This window comes from Staurois parvus, unplaced genomic scaffold, assembly GCF_062004578.1.
Source record: "Staurois parvus isolate SC_StPar_1 unplaced genomic scaffold, SC_StPar_1.0 ptg001314l, whole genome shotgun sequence".
NCBI classification, from domain to species: domain Eukaryota; kingdom Metazoa; phylum Chordata; class Amphibia; order Anura; family Ranidae; genus Staurois; species Staurois parvus.
In genome coordinates, this window is record NW_028319110.1 from 17,314 (window position 1) to 34,157 (window position 16,844).

The window sequence follows — 16,844 nt, forward strand, 5'->3', positions numbered from 1 at the left end:
ATAGCCCATCATGATGAGTTAGAGATGGATTGGAGAGAGATGGGATAATTTCTGATTGCCTGGAGTTATGTAGGGAATGTTCACTGAAGGTCCAATGCACATATACAGCAGACTGGCCCATGACTGGTTAATGCACATACTTTTCTGACTAAACTCTGTGTACTGCATGGGGCATCTTTCTGTCGGCATGGTTACTGGGAAGTGAGGTGTGTGTGCTGTTGGAAGAAATAGGGGCAGTGTTCAATATACAATTTGTGTGAGTGGAGTGTGCATACTGCACACAGTAATCAGTCCCAGAGAGGGTAAAGACTAGTGCGTGTGTGTGTGTGTGTGTGTGTGTGTGTGCGTGCGCCGAAGGTGTGATCTCACTGCAGAAAGGCCATTATGTGTGCTTAGAATTTCTGCTGTATGTAATTAACGTAGTATTAGAGTATCCCTGTATGCCTATGGCAGTCTTCCCAAGGCTGTAATAAATTCATAGAGTGTCTCTGCTAAAACCTACTAAGACAGCTGAGATTTTTACAAAGAACCTGAGTATAAATGAATTTATAATACGTTTATAAAGTAACATTGTGCAGGAGCACTAACATTTTAAGTGTAGTCATATAAAATATCCTGATAGTTATTATTATTGTTACTACATCTCTAAATTAAATTTTTTTATACTGACCACTGGACCAGCTATTTAAGCACTTGCTTGCTGTGGGGGTAGAAAGGCTTAGAATTTACACTAAGTCCCAGAGATCTGAGATGCTGCAAAAAGACTGGGCAGCATGGTTTAGACCTCCTTCACACCTTTGAAGTTTATTATTCCCCAAATATGCTGTACTAACCTTTTAAATATAAATTGTGAATAAAGTGAACTTATCAATTTGATAAATAATAACATACAAACAACGTGTAACAAGTACAAATGAAATAATTGTTGTAGTGCAACAAAGTAAAAGGTGATCAAAAACAGTCCACTCCAAAATCCTTAATAAGAAGACTCCTCTGTGTGAATGCTATCCACCACCACTAGAAATAAGGATTCTTACCAAATATTAGGACCTTAAGATCATAAGAGGTCATATGAGATATAGGGTGGTTCTATTATAGCTAGTTTTTATCCTGTCAACAGATTGCTTTAAGATGTATGTAAAACCAAAACTCTTCAGTTTAGTTTTAGATAGATACTGTAGGTAATAGTTAAAATGTCTATCAGGTTATATTTTTGCTGCCTGTGTCCTACTGAGGACATTCCCTCTGCTTCCTATCCTTGGAATACAACAGGAAATAAGAGGAAAAACTCACCAAAATGAATGTAATTCCCATCTTAAAGGGTTGTCATATAATAAATGACCCATTGAAGGATCGTCTCTCGTTTCTTGCTTTGGAAACAACGCATATTTGACTTTCCCTCATTTTCCACCTTGGTGGCAGTGGCCATCAGGACAAATAAAGAGGTGAATCTCCTCCAGGTTATCAGTAGAAAATAATAAAAAGTTACTTGTTATTATGGAGTAACAGTAAATCTAACAATGTCTACTGCTTCCACCTCAATCTTTAGTTTGACTATACAGGAGCCCCACGCAAGATAAGTAATACTACAAGGTTTATGCATACACTTCTTAAAATGTATTTTTTAATTGTGTGCATTAAAAGTGTTTGTATTTTCTGCTGCTTACTTTTTTGTGAGAAATTTCAGAACAACGGCTTGATAAATATATCTTTTAGCAGATACTGTAGTATGAAGGCTTTCATGTGGGTAGCAATTTTGTCGAAATTTAACAGCAACCAGGTGATATTTTATCAAATGGTATTGCTATATGATATCACATCAGTTATATTTTATGGTATCTTTTGTCATATTAGATAAACACAAGATCTGCTTTATTCCTGGAATGGTTGGACCAATTCTAGAAATGACTCTTATACCAGAAACTGAATTACGTAAATCCACAATCCCAATCTTTTTTGATATGATGCTCTGTGAATTCCACCAAACTGGAGATTTTAGAAAGGTAACACAAAACAAAGCCAATGCATGTATAATTGTATTCAGAAACGTAATAAAATATCTTTGTTAACTAGGGCTAGCACTTGTAATTTTTTCCAGTTTGCTCAGAGTATACATAAGCACAGTTGGTAAAATCCTAACATGTTTTGTTTCTCTACACCTGTCTCCTTGAAGAACAGAGAAAGACCTTTTATAAACTGTTAAGTATTTCAACCTCCTTTGATTTTGTTTCAAGGTAGGGAATAGACATTCAATGTGTAACATACTGTATATTATCCTTTAATTTTCAGAACCAAAATACCAATACACACACACAATATATGCTCATGTGCAATATCTACCCCACTCTCGTTGATCGAGAAATGGAGCTGGGCCTTTTTATATGGTGTCTGTTCTTCACTAGAGATCTCTGAAACTACTTGGGTTCGATTTGCTGAGGGTTTGGCTGATCTTTTTAGTAAATGCTGGCAATTAAACACGTTAATGTCAAAAAAGGCAAGGGGAGCTTGGCATTGCCATATTAGACATGTATCAATGCAAATTTTTTAATATAATAATAAGTGTCACAGGAAAAAGAACAAATCCCTTAAATTATAAGCTTCAGGTATACCTTAAAGCTGTGTGTGGTGTAAAAAAAAAAAGCAGTACAATTTTCACACAGGTCTAGTGACAGTTTAAATTTGCAGCTTATATTTGGCTGTGGAATTGATACTTTTAGATAGTTTGGCGTACATACAGCAGCAGCACCCAGTCTGATTAATTTCTTTTTTATAAAAAGCTTTTTTTCAGGTTGTTTTAGCAGTGACACATTTCATTAAGCTATTTTATTAGGCGATGATTGGCCTGTTTTGATTGATTGTCAATTGTCCCTATTTTGGCTAATTCAAAATTTACTAAAAATGTTTCCAATTTACTAAAGACACAGGGCAAGGACATCTAAATTAAGCACTGGCATCTACATACAAGAATTAAGAGACTGTAGATGATAAAGCAGTACAAAATTTGCCAGCATGATGACATTTTCAGTGAGCCAGATAAAGCTGAAATGTACTTGAGGATCACTGTAACCTTAACTTCCATTTACTTTGAGAATAGAATTGTGAGTGATATAATGTGAGATGTTTCATGTACTTAGTTCTTGCACTTAGTTGTCTTTCGAGTGATGATGCAGTGTGCTGCTAATATAAGGCAGCTCAAAGAACAGATGGTAAGAAAGCAAGTGAATATTACATTTGAGCATTTCAAACTTAAAAAAGAGGCATTTTAGCATACATTAGCATACTTATTTGCATACAAAAAAAACCCCAATATACCCACAAAAGAAATGAGAATCCCAAAATTGCCTCTTCCTCCTTTCCTGAAACAAAAGATGACCTCTGCCCCCCAGACAAACCAAAGACAAAAAAATCCCCCCCCCGCAAAAAAAAATACAAAAAATGCAGTAAAGGGGTAATTGCCCAAAGAGTTTGCAATTTAGAATGAAACATTTTCACAAAGTTTCATAACTAACCCTAATCTCTACATAAGTCAGCTTTCAATATCCTCTCCCTACAGCAACTTGGCGAAATTGCACTTACACTTTGATGGAAGCATACGTTTCAAACCAACAGCATTCTCCATAGTTCCATAGTCACAGTGAATCTGAACCTCATTCCTTCTCTCCACCTAAATCACGAAACCCTGAACCCCCCACCCTAAGTTGAACTGTACCTTTTAGGAGTGGTAACACTGCCACTTCAGCAACCCAAGACAGAATTGAGTAGAAATTATGCAACTGGCAGTAGGCAGAAGCATGGACAAAATTAGCAACACTAACCCAGGATGCTAGGCCCTCATTTCCATTGGAAATGGGCTAAGAAACAGAAAATTGCCATCAGGAAGATAGGCTGACTTAAAAACAGTGACATAACTTTTAGGTTACAGACCTTCATTAATCAATTTTTTAGATAACTTTCAACATAAGCAATGGAAGCAGCACTTTAAGGATTACCAAGTCTACCTAGCACAATTTCAGTAAAGGTTTCTGTCCTTACTTCTAGCATGCACACTAAAACACAGCAGACAATGGCAGCACCTTGGGATGACACCCCCCTTCTCCATGTTACAAATGTAAAAATACATTTAGAGGTAATATCCAGCCCTTAGCCCTTTGTGTTTCTATATGGGTCATATCCTGCCAATGTGCTACCTTGAAATGCTTTCCTCCTCCTCCTCCTATTTGTGATCTTGAGCAGGTTTTCTAGGCTCCAGTACAGCAAGAACAGCAGTGGTAGCATGTCAATAAAACCAGTCACTTTCAAGCCAACAATGTTTGTGGCCTACTTGAGGGGGGAGAGCATAATGCCTAGTGTTGCAAAGGCAGGTAGGTCCCTTTGTCAGGGCACCCTGCTATCTCTAAAACTGCACCACAAACTTACCTCTGATCTACTGAGATCCTGATGTCACTTCACTTCTATACTCCTGCTGCCATCACGAGGTCCTCCACGGGCCCTTAATGTTCCAATGTTCCAACCCCCCCATATCATGTTTCTGCTTCTGTGCATCCTCACATAACTTGTATGTTGTAATTCACTGACCTAATTTTTGATGCTGATGTGTATATCTTGCTAAAACCAACAGTCAAAATATACTTTTCATTTACAGTTTGAAAATGAAATAATATTGAAACTTGACCATGAAGTTGAAGGAGGACGTGGAGACTGGCAGTACATGCAGCTTTTTGAAAACATGTGAGACAATACATATTTTATTCATTTCACAAGCATGTTCCATTTTGTTTTTCATGGCAATGCTAAAAATAATTGCTTCACCTCTCTTTGGCTTATACTGTATCTTCACATTTAGGCCTTCTGGTGATGCCATCAAACTTTGGTGCCACTGGCCACTATTTAACCACTATTACCTGAGGGTTATAGTGCAATTTTTTTAGAAAGACCCTCCAAATGACTCGTGCCTCCACATTTAGGCCATTCAGTACTGAAAGCTAACAGTGGTGTGAACTGATTTTCAGTCAATGCTCCCATAACTAGTTATAATAAAAAATTTTAACTCTTTTAAATATCATCACTCTGTAATATGCTATATACTTGATGTTCATGATTTTATTCTGGTAGTAAAGCATTGCTTTAGCTATTATAACTTGGCATGGCTTTGCAGCATGCAAAAAGTAACTGTAACTTGTAAACATTCATGTAAATGTAACATATAACTGCAACAAATACAATGAAAGAGCATTTGGTGATCTGGTCTCAGTATTGTTACATCTCTCATAACAATGATGTGGCCCTTTTCTGCCTCTGGTAGCTTGGATATTGTTACATTTTTGTTAACATGTCACTGATCCTAGCACCATGATTACTTGGAATAGTCTTGGACAATTGATTTAATATACAGTGTTATGGGCCAAACTTGTGCCAAGAATCCTTTTTGATATAAAACCTTCCCTAGTGCCTCTAAAATGTAAGCAGTATAGTTGGCACAAGATCAAGGTTTGAATTTTTAAATAAAGACATGTTTGGGTTCTTTGTCTGTTTGAACTAATCTCTGATTAGAATAAACTCTGTTGCTATTTTGATGTATAGTTTATTTTATTGTTTTCCAGATTGCTGGATTATGCTGAAAGGTATTCATCCATAACTAAAGAAGTCAGTACTTTTGTGACACTGATAAAAGGCCTTTTGGAAAGATTATTGGATTACAGAGCAGTGGTAACTGATGAGAGCAAAGACAACCGCATGAGTTGCACAGTTAACCTACTCGTAAGTGGAATGATTTTTTTTTAATGCTAGCCAAGATCAACAAGCTTTTCACTCATAACATGTATTGTACAGAATGCAAGAAAAAAAAGCAACTGCTAGATTTAAATTTAATATGTACTATATTTTAAACATTTTGTAATACTCTTAACAGCTAGCCTTGCACAATGCCTGCAATGTTTTTATAAGCCAAGAAAGCTTCTTCAAATTTAGTTTAGTTAATTGTTATTGGAGCCTAACTTGGCTAAGTCCTGCTAACTGCCAATCCATTGTCTACTGTGACTACCTCTAGTAGGGGCAGAATAATGGTAGCTGGTGAAGCTGAACCAATAGATTAGGGAAAGTCAAATCCAGTAGGTAGGTAAAACTAAATTAGACAGGTGAAGAGAAGAAGCTTTTATGCCTAAGAGGCATTTTATGGTGTCAGCTTAGAGACATGATTTCTACTTTTAAATATGTAAAATGAAATACATGTACACATTAAACATAACACACTTTCTTTCTTTTTTTTGTTTATTTTTTTCTTTAGCCACAAAAAAGCTTGAGTATACAAAAATATAAAACAATTAAATTTTGCCCAAAACACTTAAAAACGTATAATCTACTTGTAAAATACGTTGCACAACAAAAAATAACCTGTGTCTGCAATACATGCACTAGTGAAAATGTTTATGACTCTTTAAACAGATCTATTAGTGCAGCATCTACCTAATATTAATAATAATAATAGTTTTGGATGTGTTTTCTGAACTGGCTTTCAGTTAATGTTAATTTAATAAACTTCATAATAGTAAACAGGATGTTGCCTACATACTGTATATCTCTATTTCAAAGCTGAAAAGTATCCCCACTATACCTGGCATCATTTAAAAAAAAAAAAAAGCATTCCTACAATCAGTAGCAGCAGCTGCCCCCCACCCTAGTAAACACTTCAGTACTTAGCATATCACGTTTAGTGGACAGAGAATTGTGGGAGAGTAGTTGCTGTTAGGTGGATCAAGTTGACATCAATTTAGCATAATATGAAGAGTTAAAAGTAGCTGTTGTTCCTACTCTCTGTCTTTAATACTTTCTGAGTCCCCAATCTGGAAAAATATGAAGATAGGAAAGTCAGAGAAAAGTCAGAAGTTCTTATCTACATATTTATTCCAGGTTAGCAAATCAAAGCATTGAAACAAAAGGGTAAGCTTGTCAAGCCTACAACTTTTGTTGGGTCAGCAATAATAGCATAGTACTTGAAATAATTTTAGTGATTTGCACATTAAGAGGGTTAAATAGCAACTTATTATTAATGTCAGTTTGAACAAATAAATATATTTTTTGAATAGAGTGTCATTAATGGGAATCTGTTAGAATAGGAATTTAGGAGCCCACATTGCTGATGTTCACTGGCTACTAGGCCAGTGATATGAGATACAGTATGTTTTTGTTACTGATCTGCTGTAGCAGTAAGGAGAGGTTGGAGCATATACAGTATGTTGTTTCCCATGATATGAATTCTATATTTTTTACATTTTTCTGATGTGTCAATATAAGGAACATTTTTTTTATTTTCTTTTTTGTTATAAACTTTCATATTTCTCAATTCTAAGGCAGCTACAATGTGACATTCATTTTGCACAGTAGGGGGTGTATGGAACACTTCTCCTTTGGACCTTTCCAACTATGTAGATCCAGTTTCTTGTGAACTGAAGAAATTAATTTCCAATCTCTCTCTCTCTTAGATCAATCTAGCTGTTCTATTTTGTTAGTCACTAGCATGCGTGCCCACAGACAGCTGATTTTTGTATGCCTATTATTAACTTTAGTGTGCTTTATTGTGTCTACCTATGCATGTTTTTAGAAGAAATGGGTAAGAGTTGACTGTATTTAGAAGACAAAAGTAAAAGATGACTTCATATCAAGTGATGTAGACTAAGATATATAGGGTATTTTTTTCTGGTATTAGGAGCTAGCTTTTCTGATGATTTTTTTACAGTTTGACCTAACTTGAAAGTTTCATACTTACCATGTAGCTGTAATATTCCATGCTATGAAAATTTACTTTTGGGGAAACTTACAGGCTTATATTTAAAAACACAGTTGCATTTTATCTACTGTATGCATCATGTTGCAGTGAGTTTTCCAACAAATCAAAAGTAGACAACCAGGATCGTTTGCCACGTTTTAATATGCTACCATAGTCTACAGCCTGCAGTAGTTGTTCAACAGACTTACAATAATGATAAATATTTAACTAACTTTAGACAATGCACTATGTATCTGTACAGAATTGTATATTATTTAAACATATTAATGTTATTGAAAATGATATTTCCTTTCAGAACTTTTATAAAGACATTAACCGTGAAGCAATGTACATTAGGTAAGAATGCTTAGCTAAACTTTGGGGTTACAGCACAGGTGACTGTTCCTACAGATTCCAAGTTAATAAAAATTAATAATTTAATTTACAGCACTGCTGCCCTATTCTCCTTAATCTTTAATAACCAAGAATTGTCTGTGATTAGTCCAAATATTTCGGTTTATCTTTGAGATTATCAGGTGCTTGGTTTGCTGGCTGGTAAAGTGGTACCTACATTCTCGCTTATCCCAGTCACACAGTGAGCTGCGCTCTTTCCTCCTTCTGGCCATTGAGACGCTGTGTTTGGCTATAGAGAGAAGTAGTCTTAAAAATATAGAGAAAAACACTTTTAAAATAACCATTTGGAGCAGTAAAAAACAACCCTCCAAGGGTTGTGTATTTGGTAATTGTTCCTATGCCAGTGGTGAATCTAATGACCTGTACCTGAGCTGACAATAAACTATAACTGAAATAATTTTATAAATATATCATGTAAATAACAAAAAAACCTTTATACATCAGTGCTCTTCTATAGGAATGAAAGCAGAATTGTGAAGTATTTATATATTATAGGGGCCATGGCTTTTTTCTCAGAGAATAGGTGCAGGAACTCCCCCCTTCTAAATAATGTCTTGTCTCTGTCTCCCTACACATCTCTGAGCACAGTCCCTTAGTTCAACCCTCTACCCACCTCTCAGTACAGATCCTCATAGAGAATACAGAGCCAATTATCATTTTGTGGTCCTTGAGTGGCCCGGAGGATTGTTCCTGGGTATACCAAGTGCCATCGGAGTGCCTTATTTCAACCAGGTTCCAGATGAGCATCAGTGTCCCTTTTACTACAAGCGTAAAATCATTTTACGTCTGGTGAGTGCAAGCACACCCCTTTTCTTTCTAATCACGGAAGTCACGTGCACTTATGATTGTACGATGGAAGTTTAAGAGAATGTTCGTTATCTTCCTGCTTTGGGAAAAGCTGACACATTTATTTTGAGCATATTTATGGACTCTTATTGGTTTTATTTTGTGTATGACTTATAATGCACCTATATGATATGGTTGTCACTTTATAATATCTGCTGCCTTCAATAAGACACCACTGTTATCACTTATTAGCGCATCATTTTGCGCAATCATCACCTATTTTTCCACTTCAATTATTTATTCTAGCGCTGCATTTTTTAATTACATAAAGGGAGATCTATATGCAGCCAAATACAGCCTATTTAATGAAAAACTATATCTATATATTATATAAAAAAGGATATGCAGGAACTCTGAACAGTAGATAAGGCAGGTGTTTACTTAACACTGAAGTATCAGTTTTGAGGACTTACCTTTTTATTTACTCAATAATGGCTCAATAATGTCTTAAGGGGAACAACTGAGGCTCACCAACTGCTGGCTTGGAACCTTGTCCAGTGGTGATAAAGACTGAAAAGCTGCTTTACAATAACACCATAACAAGTGCTGTTTAAACTTTCTAATTTTTTTTATATTGTTTTACAGATACTTATACAAGCTTCGAGACCTCCACTTGGACTGTGAGAATTATACTGAGGCTGCTTACACTCTCTTGCTCCACACAAGGCTTCTAAAGGTAACGTTGTAAATTAAAATATGTCTGCTAAAATACAGTATATTTTGTCACAGATATATTCTGTAGCCACAAGCATAGATTTAGGTGACAACCAAAGGGAATTACACATGCTTGTATTCTTGCTGAAACCTGAATGATTTTTAAAATATTAGTGTCAGTTAAAGCCCAGATCCAATCTTTTTAGATTTTGACAACAGAATGGTGGAGAGTTTTATAGCTGTCTATATCCCAATTGAAAATCTTTCCTCTAACTTGTCCTAATCAAAGGGTGCGACAGGATGCATCCCCAAACAGGATGGAGACAGCAACAAAGCAAAACGTTTAGAGCACTGCCTGCAAAAACATCTTAATACCTAAAAAATCATGTTAAAAAAAAATGATTGTGTTATTGTGCCCTACTAAAAACAACTAACATATTAAAAGATAATTTCTGTGGCTACAACAATAACCGCCCCTCCCCCCCCATTCAAAATATCAATGTCTGACAATGACTTAAATACAACATAGACACTTCATCATTTCCCCTCAATACTCAAGTAGGGAAGGAAAACAGAAAAAGCTCAAACGAGTTCCTTAAAATGTGACTTATCTCTCCTAACTATTGCTTGATGTCCATATATCTCAGAGGTAAGGACGAGCCAAACATACCTGGATTTGGTTCAAAGTAGCTTCAGCAAACATTACTGAGGTTCAGCTGCCCAATCCAAACCATACTGAAGCCAATGGGAGCTTCATGTTAAAAATATTAATGGATATTTCCTAGGATATTAGGCTAGGGGTTGAGAAAGAGATGGCAGGAAGCTGTGTATGAATCTGAGGAACATGTACATGGGCAGAGGGCATCAATTTTAATAATGCCTAAAGAGAAACATTAAGAGTAAAATTACTTTAAATACCATGCATCGGGGAAGCCATTTAAATTGCTGGAAAATGAAAGCTCCTGGCCACTTACTTCTGTTTGTAAACAAAGTGACTGGGGAGTCTCTTCATCTATCCCAGACCTTTATTCTAGATGAGGGTTTTTAGATGTTATTAAGGGAGCCCACACAACAAATGGCATGGAGTTCCCCCCTAGAATACATTGCAGATCCTTATCTCTGATGAGGGTGTGGTATCAATGTCAAGGGAGACCCCATGCAAAATACACAAAAAACATGACATTGGTTCTGACATTGAATTTAGTTGACATGCACAACAGGCCAGGGGGTTAAGGGGGGTCAATGGGCAGGGGGTTTATTGGAATCTGGAAGCTCCTTTTAAAAATAAAGGGTCTCTCAGATAACGGCTTCCTGTCACATGAATGAGTAAAGGCTCCATAGGCCCCCCAATCATTCACAAAAACATAAATAAAGACACAAACTTTTTGAAAAGTCATTTGTTATGAAATAAAAAAAGTCCCAAAATGTAAATCCATCAACAATCACATCCAGAGTTGCAGATCCACATTAATCACATGAACAATGCATGCTGACTTGCTCACAGACATGTCCTATCCCATTGGTACATTCGCTGAGAATGACAGCTCTGGGTCATACCGCTAAATTTAAACAAATGTGTGGGGTATACCAGTGATGTAAATGACCAATTAGGCATGACCATAATGGATCAACATCATTGTCCAACATCATTGTGGCCATATTTGGTCAGTGATGTCAGCACTATCCCTGCCCCTTTGTTTACATGGCTAGGGATTCCCAGACAGCAAATGCATGGGTTTGGGTGTTGTCCCTACATGGACAAGGGACAGTAGGACATTCCTGTAGCTATATGGCTCTCCCTCCACTTCCACTTTGTCTTTTGAATTTTGAGTTTTCTTTTTGTTTACAATGAAGTACTAAATATCTGTACTCATATCTAAGCATATTGACATTAATTACATAACAGTGCAATGGCTCTTTGCTTTTACAAGTGTACAATTGGGTTGTCCATACAGGCTAAGTGCAAAACAAATTGTTATGACAGCTAATTTATCTCTGGGAATGACATATTTAGCCTCATTGGAAATCCCATCTACCAATGAATTCAGAGCTCTTTTTTTTGCATGGCTCTATACATACACTCACCAGCCACTTTATTAGGTACACCTTGCCTGTGCCAAGAAAATGTCCCGCACTGCAATTACACCACCGCTACCAGCCTGAACCGTTGATACACTGAATCCATGTTTTCATGTTGTTTACACCAAATTCTGACCATGCCATATGAATGTCACAGCAACCAGTCTGCCCATTCTCATCTGACATCACCAAGGCATTTTCAGCCACACAACTGCCGCTCACTGGATATTTTCTCTTTTTTGGACAGCCTAGAGATGGTTGTGCATGAAAATCCCAGTAAATCAGCAGTTTTTGAAATACTCAGACCAGCCCGTCTGGCACCAACAACCATGCCATGTTCAAAGTCACTTAAATCCCCTTTCTTCCTCATTCTGATGCTTGGTTTGAACTTCAGCAATTTGTCTTCACCACGTCTACATGCCTAAATGCATTGAGTTACTGCCATGTGATTTGCTGATTGGCAATTTGTGTTACCAAGCAGTTGAACAGCTGTACTTAATAAAGTGACTTAGTGCGTGTAGATTGTCCTTCACCTTCTTTTAGCTCTGGAGGGGTGCTACATTCATTGAACTATATTGAAGTGGAATTATTATGGCTAATATACAATATATAGTATGATCACACTGAACTAACAAAATCTTTGGTATCTATGCTCCATATTCCTCGGCTAATTTGCTTGTACTTATGCTTCAATTTGATCTGCATGCTAAATGAATTGTGTTTATGCATAATGAATTTAATATACGGTATCATGGGAGTTTTGCTAACATGATGACTTTGACTGCTGAAGCACTGCTCTTTTTTTGAGCTGAAAATGCTACGAAACTAACTGACTAAACTATAGCATCTGCTCATTCAGAAGAATCTGTTGCTTTACTTTTTTTTGCATTACCATATGTTTGTTCCTCTAGCTATGCTATGTACAGTATGCACTATGAGCTAATATATAGACTGAACCCATTATTTACATTTTATGATGATGATTGAGAGATTACTCACTGGGCTCTATCATGGTGGAGATTGCACTGTATGCTTACTTTCTATGTACATAATATTTCTGAGATATAGGGACAAGCAATAGTAATGAGCTGAGCCATGGTTTTTAAACCTCACTTGAGTTTTCTGTTTTCCCTTTCATCCTGTGTTAATACTTCGGATGACAAGTCTATACAAACATTGTTGCTTTGAACAGTAAATTGTTGCCACATGCATTATAGGCCACAGGATTTTTTTTATTGTTTTTAGTAGGGCAGTCTTGGTGACATGATGATTGTTGTCAGCACCTGTGGTAGTGAGCTCTTATTGATCCTCAACTTGGTGTTCCCCAGGGCGCGAAGTCTAAGCCCCAGCCTGCGTGTTTACCAGAGCCCCTGATGGTGGGGATGGACTTGCAGCAAGCTGGGACCAGGTCGCGGCCCCCAGGTACGCCCAGCTGAGGTTGAGGTGACCGCTCATGGGAGCAGAGTATAAAGGGAGGAGACAAACGGAACCTGATAGGCAAGCTGAGGTCAGGACAGGCGGATAACAAGCAAGGTCAGACAACAAAGCCGGGGTCGGTACATGAGTAGACAATGTAAGATTCAGACAGTAGTAACACACGGGAGCTCCAACAACTAGGAAGTTGCTCAGGCAAAGTGGCCTAGTCTGAGCACGACTTATATAGACATGCAAACAAGGAGGCGGGTCAGGAAGTGATGGAAGGGAAGGAAATAAAACCCAGAGGACAGCAGATGATGCCCATAGATGAGCAGAGACAAACACATGAGAAGGGATCAGGAACAGGACTGCAGCAAGAAGGTAAGAACACAAACAAGAAACTGCAGGCTAACTTGTGACAATTGTTTTGGTATATATTTTTGTATAACAGTTTTCGTATTAGGGTCTACATTTATGTCTAGGGATCCTGGTTTGTATAGTAATATTTTGTTTCAGAGAGGTGTTCTGGAAGAGCTGCACCTCCCAATCATATAAGTTTTTGATGCTGTCCTCTTGTCTAGGAAAGAAACTTTCTCTTGTTGTCCTGGTGTTAAAGGGACATAAAGTGATGGGTTACTGAGGTCATAGAGCAAAAAAAAAAAGAAAAGAAAAAAGAGAACTGTTTTCCCCACACATTCCTAAACTAAAAACATAAAACATTTGTTGAAACAGGGCCTAATAGAGACAGTATGTTGTTGTGAATGTGGGTAAAAATGCAAACATTGTTGCAATTTTGTTTTTAGTTTTGAAGGTTTGTAAAAGTTGATGCTAATCTCCACCCATTGTATGATATATTACCAGGCAATAGGTATATGCGAGTGCTAATATAAAGCGAGAGCAGCTTGGACACTTATAGCTACCACAGACGCATTTGAGAACATACTCGTCTCATCAGGTCAATCAGGATAGTTACTTCCAGGCGTAGTCAGGTTCCCACACTTGCATCTTTGAGGACCCCTCCAATGGTATCACGGTTTCAAGACACCTCTAAACTGGTCTCTGCGAGTGATGAAACTCGCAGGCAACCAAAGAATAATGCCACATAGCGTGATACTGCATTCAATGGGGTAATTTTATTCCAAGAAAGTTAAACGGCGGTCATCTTGCTACACATGGTCAGTTCTTTACCTTGTATGTATTTTAACTTTGTTGGAATAAAATTACCCCATTGAATGCAGTATCACGTTATGTGGCATTATTCTTTGGTTGCCTGTGAGTTTCATCACTCGCAGAGACCAGTTTAGAGGTGTCTTGAAACCGTGATACCATTGGAGGGGTCCTCAAAGATGCAAGTGTGGGAACCTGACTACACCTGGAAGTAACTATCCTGATTGACCTGATGAGATGAGTATGTTCTCAAATGCGCTTTGATAAACGCACTTCTGGTGAGTGCGCAATTTATTCATTCATCTTTATAATTTTCTCAATACCATTATATGGTAAAAGTTATAGTCCTCGAATCTTGAACTGATAGAATTCAGAGTTTATAACCTGCAATTCAAAGACTTTAACCACCCACAGGTGGTAACATACCACTGTCTGATATTTATTCATAATATCTTGTATTCATAAGATCATTTTTTATACACAGCGCTGCACTATTCCTTTTACACTATGATATATTACCGCATAACATATCAATAGATGCTTTGGGAAGCTAACCAGCTATGGGCTCTGCCTTGTTCCATTCTACTGTAACTTGTAACATATGAATATTATTTCCTTTAAGTGGTCAGATGAACAGTGTTCATCTCAGGTGTTGCAGACAGAGTTCCAGAGTTCACAAACCCAGCGGCAGCTAAAGGAAAACTTATATGAAGTCATCATTGGATACTTTGACAAAGGAAAGGTGAGTTATTTTTTCATGTGCTTTAGGTATATCTCAAATCAAGTTAAAGTATATAATCTCCCAAAATACCATCAAATTTCAAAAACTAAACGGATAAAACGGAGCATGTTAGACTGCTTAGCTAATAAAATGTTTTATTACTATAATTACAAATTTAAGAACTCAAGGCAAAATTATTATTTTCCCATGCAGTGGGGCTGTGTCTGCACTGCATGGGTTAAATGCTTGTTTTTTTCTAGGGGCTCATAAAGCAATGATAAATTTACCTAATCCACCAATCCTCCGTATGCAGGAACAGTCCCTGCCAATCCTGCTGCCCCCCTCTACACACACACACACGCATACTAGCAGTCTTTTGAATGGGCTGTTCCTGACATTGTCATGCCCATAGACCAGCTCTGGACGTGTGGACAGCAGGAACAATCCACTGCTGGACGTGGGGGAGTACGGTTTTCTGGAGGATCAGAGGAATGGGTAAGTACGCCTTTTCCCTGAGCCCCTGGACGAAACAAGCACTTAACCCATGCAGCTCAGGCACAGCCCCACTGCATGAGAAAATAAACATTTTGACTGGAGTTCTGCTTTAAGCTGGTTTGATACTTACTCTAAATGCTTACCCTGATATGTTTATTGTAACATCTATGTGACCATATACCCAGTGTTGACAACTGCTATAAATGCAGAGTACATTTATTTTTTGCATACTTAAAGTTACCAATTTTTGTTATGCATTTTGTCTATAAAAAGAAAAAAAATATATAAAATAAGTTTTGCAAAACAATGTCAAAAGGAAAGCTTTATTGATTTTGAAAAAATATATATGTACATTCATTTTTTTATCTTAAGTTTTGGCAGTTTTTACATTGTTACATTGGTCCAGCTTGTACCAATGTCATTATTTGTGTACCATACCTGTGGTATCCCCATGGAAGTTGGAATCCACTGTAATAAGCACCACTAGTACAGTGATCTCCACTAGCATTTATGTTCTTGCTACCCTGCTGCATTGTGAACAAAGGAGGTCACCTGCTCGGCACAGGCACCATTCAGAGAATAATTTGTTTTTTTCTGAACGAGTGCAAAGCAATATCTGATTGGACAAGGTGTAGAGGTGGGTCAGTGATGTCACGATCACCACCTCATCCAATAAGAGAACACTTTTTATCCACTGAAAAATACAAAGTGTTCTCTGAACTGTGCCTATGCAAAGCAAAGGTATTGCCAAATCACTGGGCCCATACTGCAAATGTAAAGATAGGTGTTAGAGTAAAAGTGATTAAAAGGCATGAAAGGCTTTTATCTAGTACACTGTTTTAATGAAAAACCCTGCTCTGTTTTTTTTTATAGTAGAACAAATCAATACCATTTTTTAAACATATGCATTAAATTCATTTTTTTTACTGTAATTATATCTGACAATTACAATAATAAACTGATTGACTTTCTAAAGAAAGTATTGAACATGCATGGGGCAATATGTTATAGCTGATTGTCAGTGTTAGTGGGGACCAAATCTGTCAGTGGCAGTGGGGTTTGATGGCTAGTATTGGCACAAAATGATGGTTGGTAGCTGCTGTGAATGTAGAATAATATTCCCAACAGCCTGCTGCATTGAAGGAACAAAAAACCACATGCATTTTTTTTTCTGTTGTCTCTTTACATTTGTACTGTTACTATTTTTTTCATTTCTTCTTACTGTGAAAAAAGTCAAACAATAAAATTTTTTGTTTTTTTTTAAGTGAGAAAAAATTGTGAATAAATTAA

The 16,844-nt window shown here is 37.1% G+C and overlaps 1 protein-coding gene across 1 annotated transcript in view; it reads left to right on the forward strand.

The window, feature by feature from the left end:
• LOC149437111 (dedicator of cytokinesis protein 2-like) overlaps positions 1–16,844 on the forward strand; it is a gene marked incomplete at its 5' end in the record, with an annotated part of 102,499 nt that overhangs the window by 17,157 nt on the left and 68,498 nt on the right. The window contains 6 exons of the mRNA XM_089661111.1: positions 1,855–2,003; positions 4,643–4,728; positions 5,601–5,757; positions 8,079–8,119; positions 9,608–9,698; positions 14,961–15,080. Coding sequence (XP_089517237.1) covers positions 1,855–2,003; positions 4,643–4,728; positions 5,601–5,757; positions 8,079–8,119; positions 9,608–9,698; positions 14,961–15,080 — 644 coding nt within the window. The remainder of the gene's footprint in view (positions 1–1,854; positions 2,004–4,642; positions 4,729–5,600; positions 5,758–8,078; positions 8,120–9,607; positions 9,699–14,960; positions 15,081–16,844) is intronic.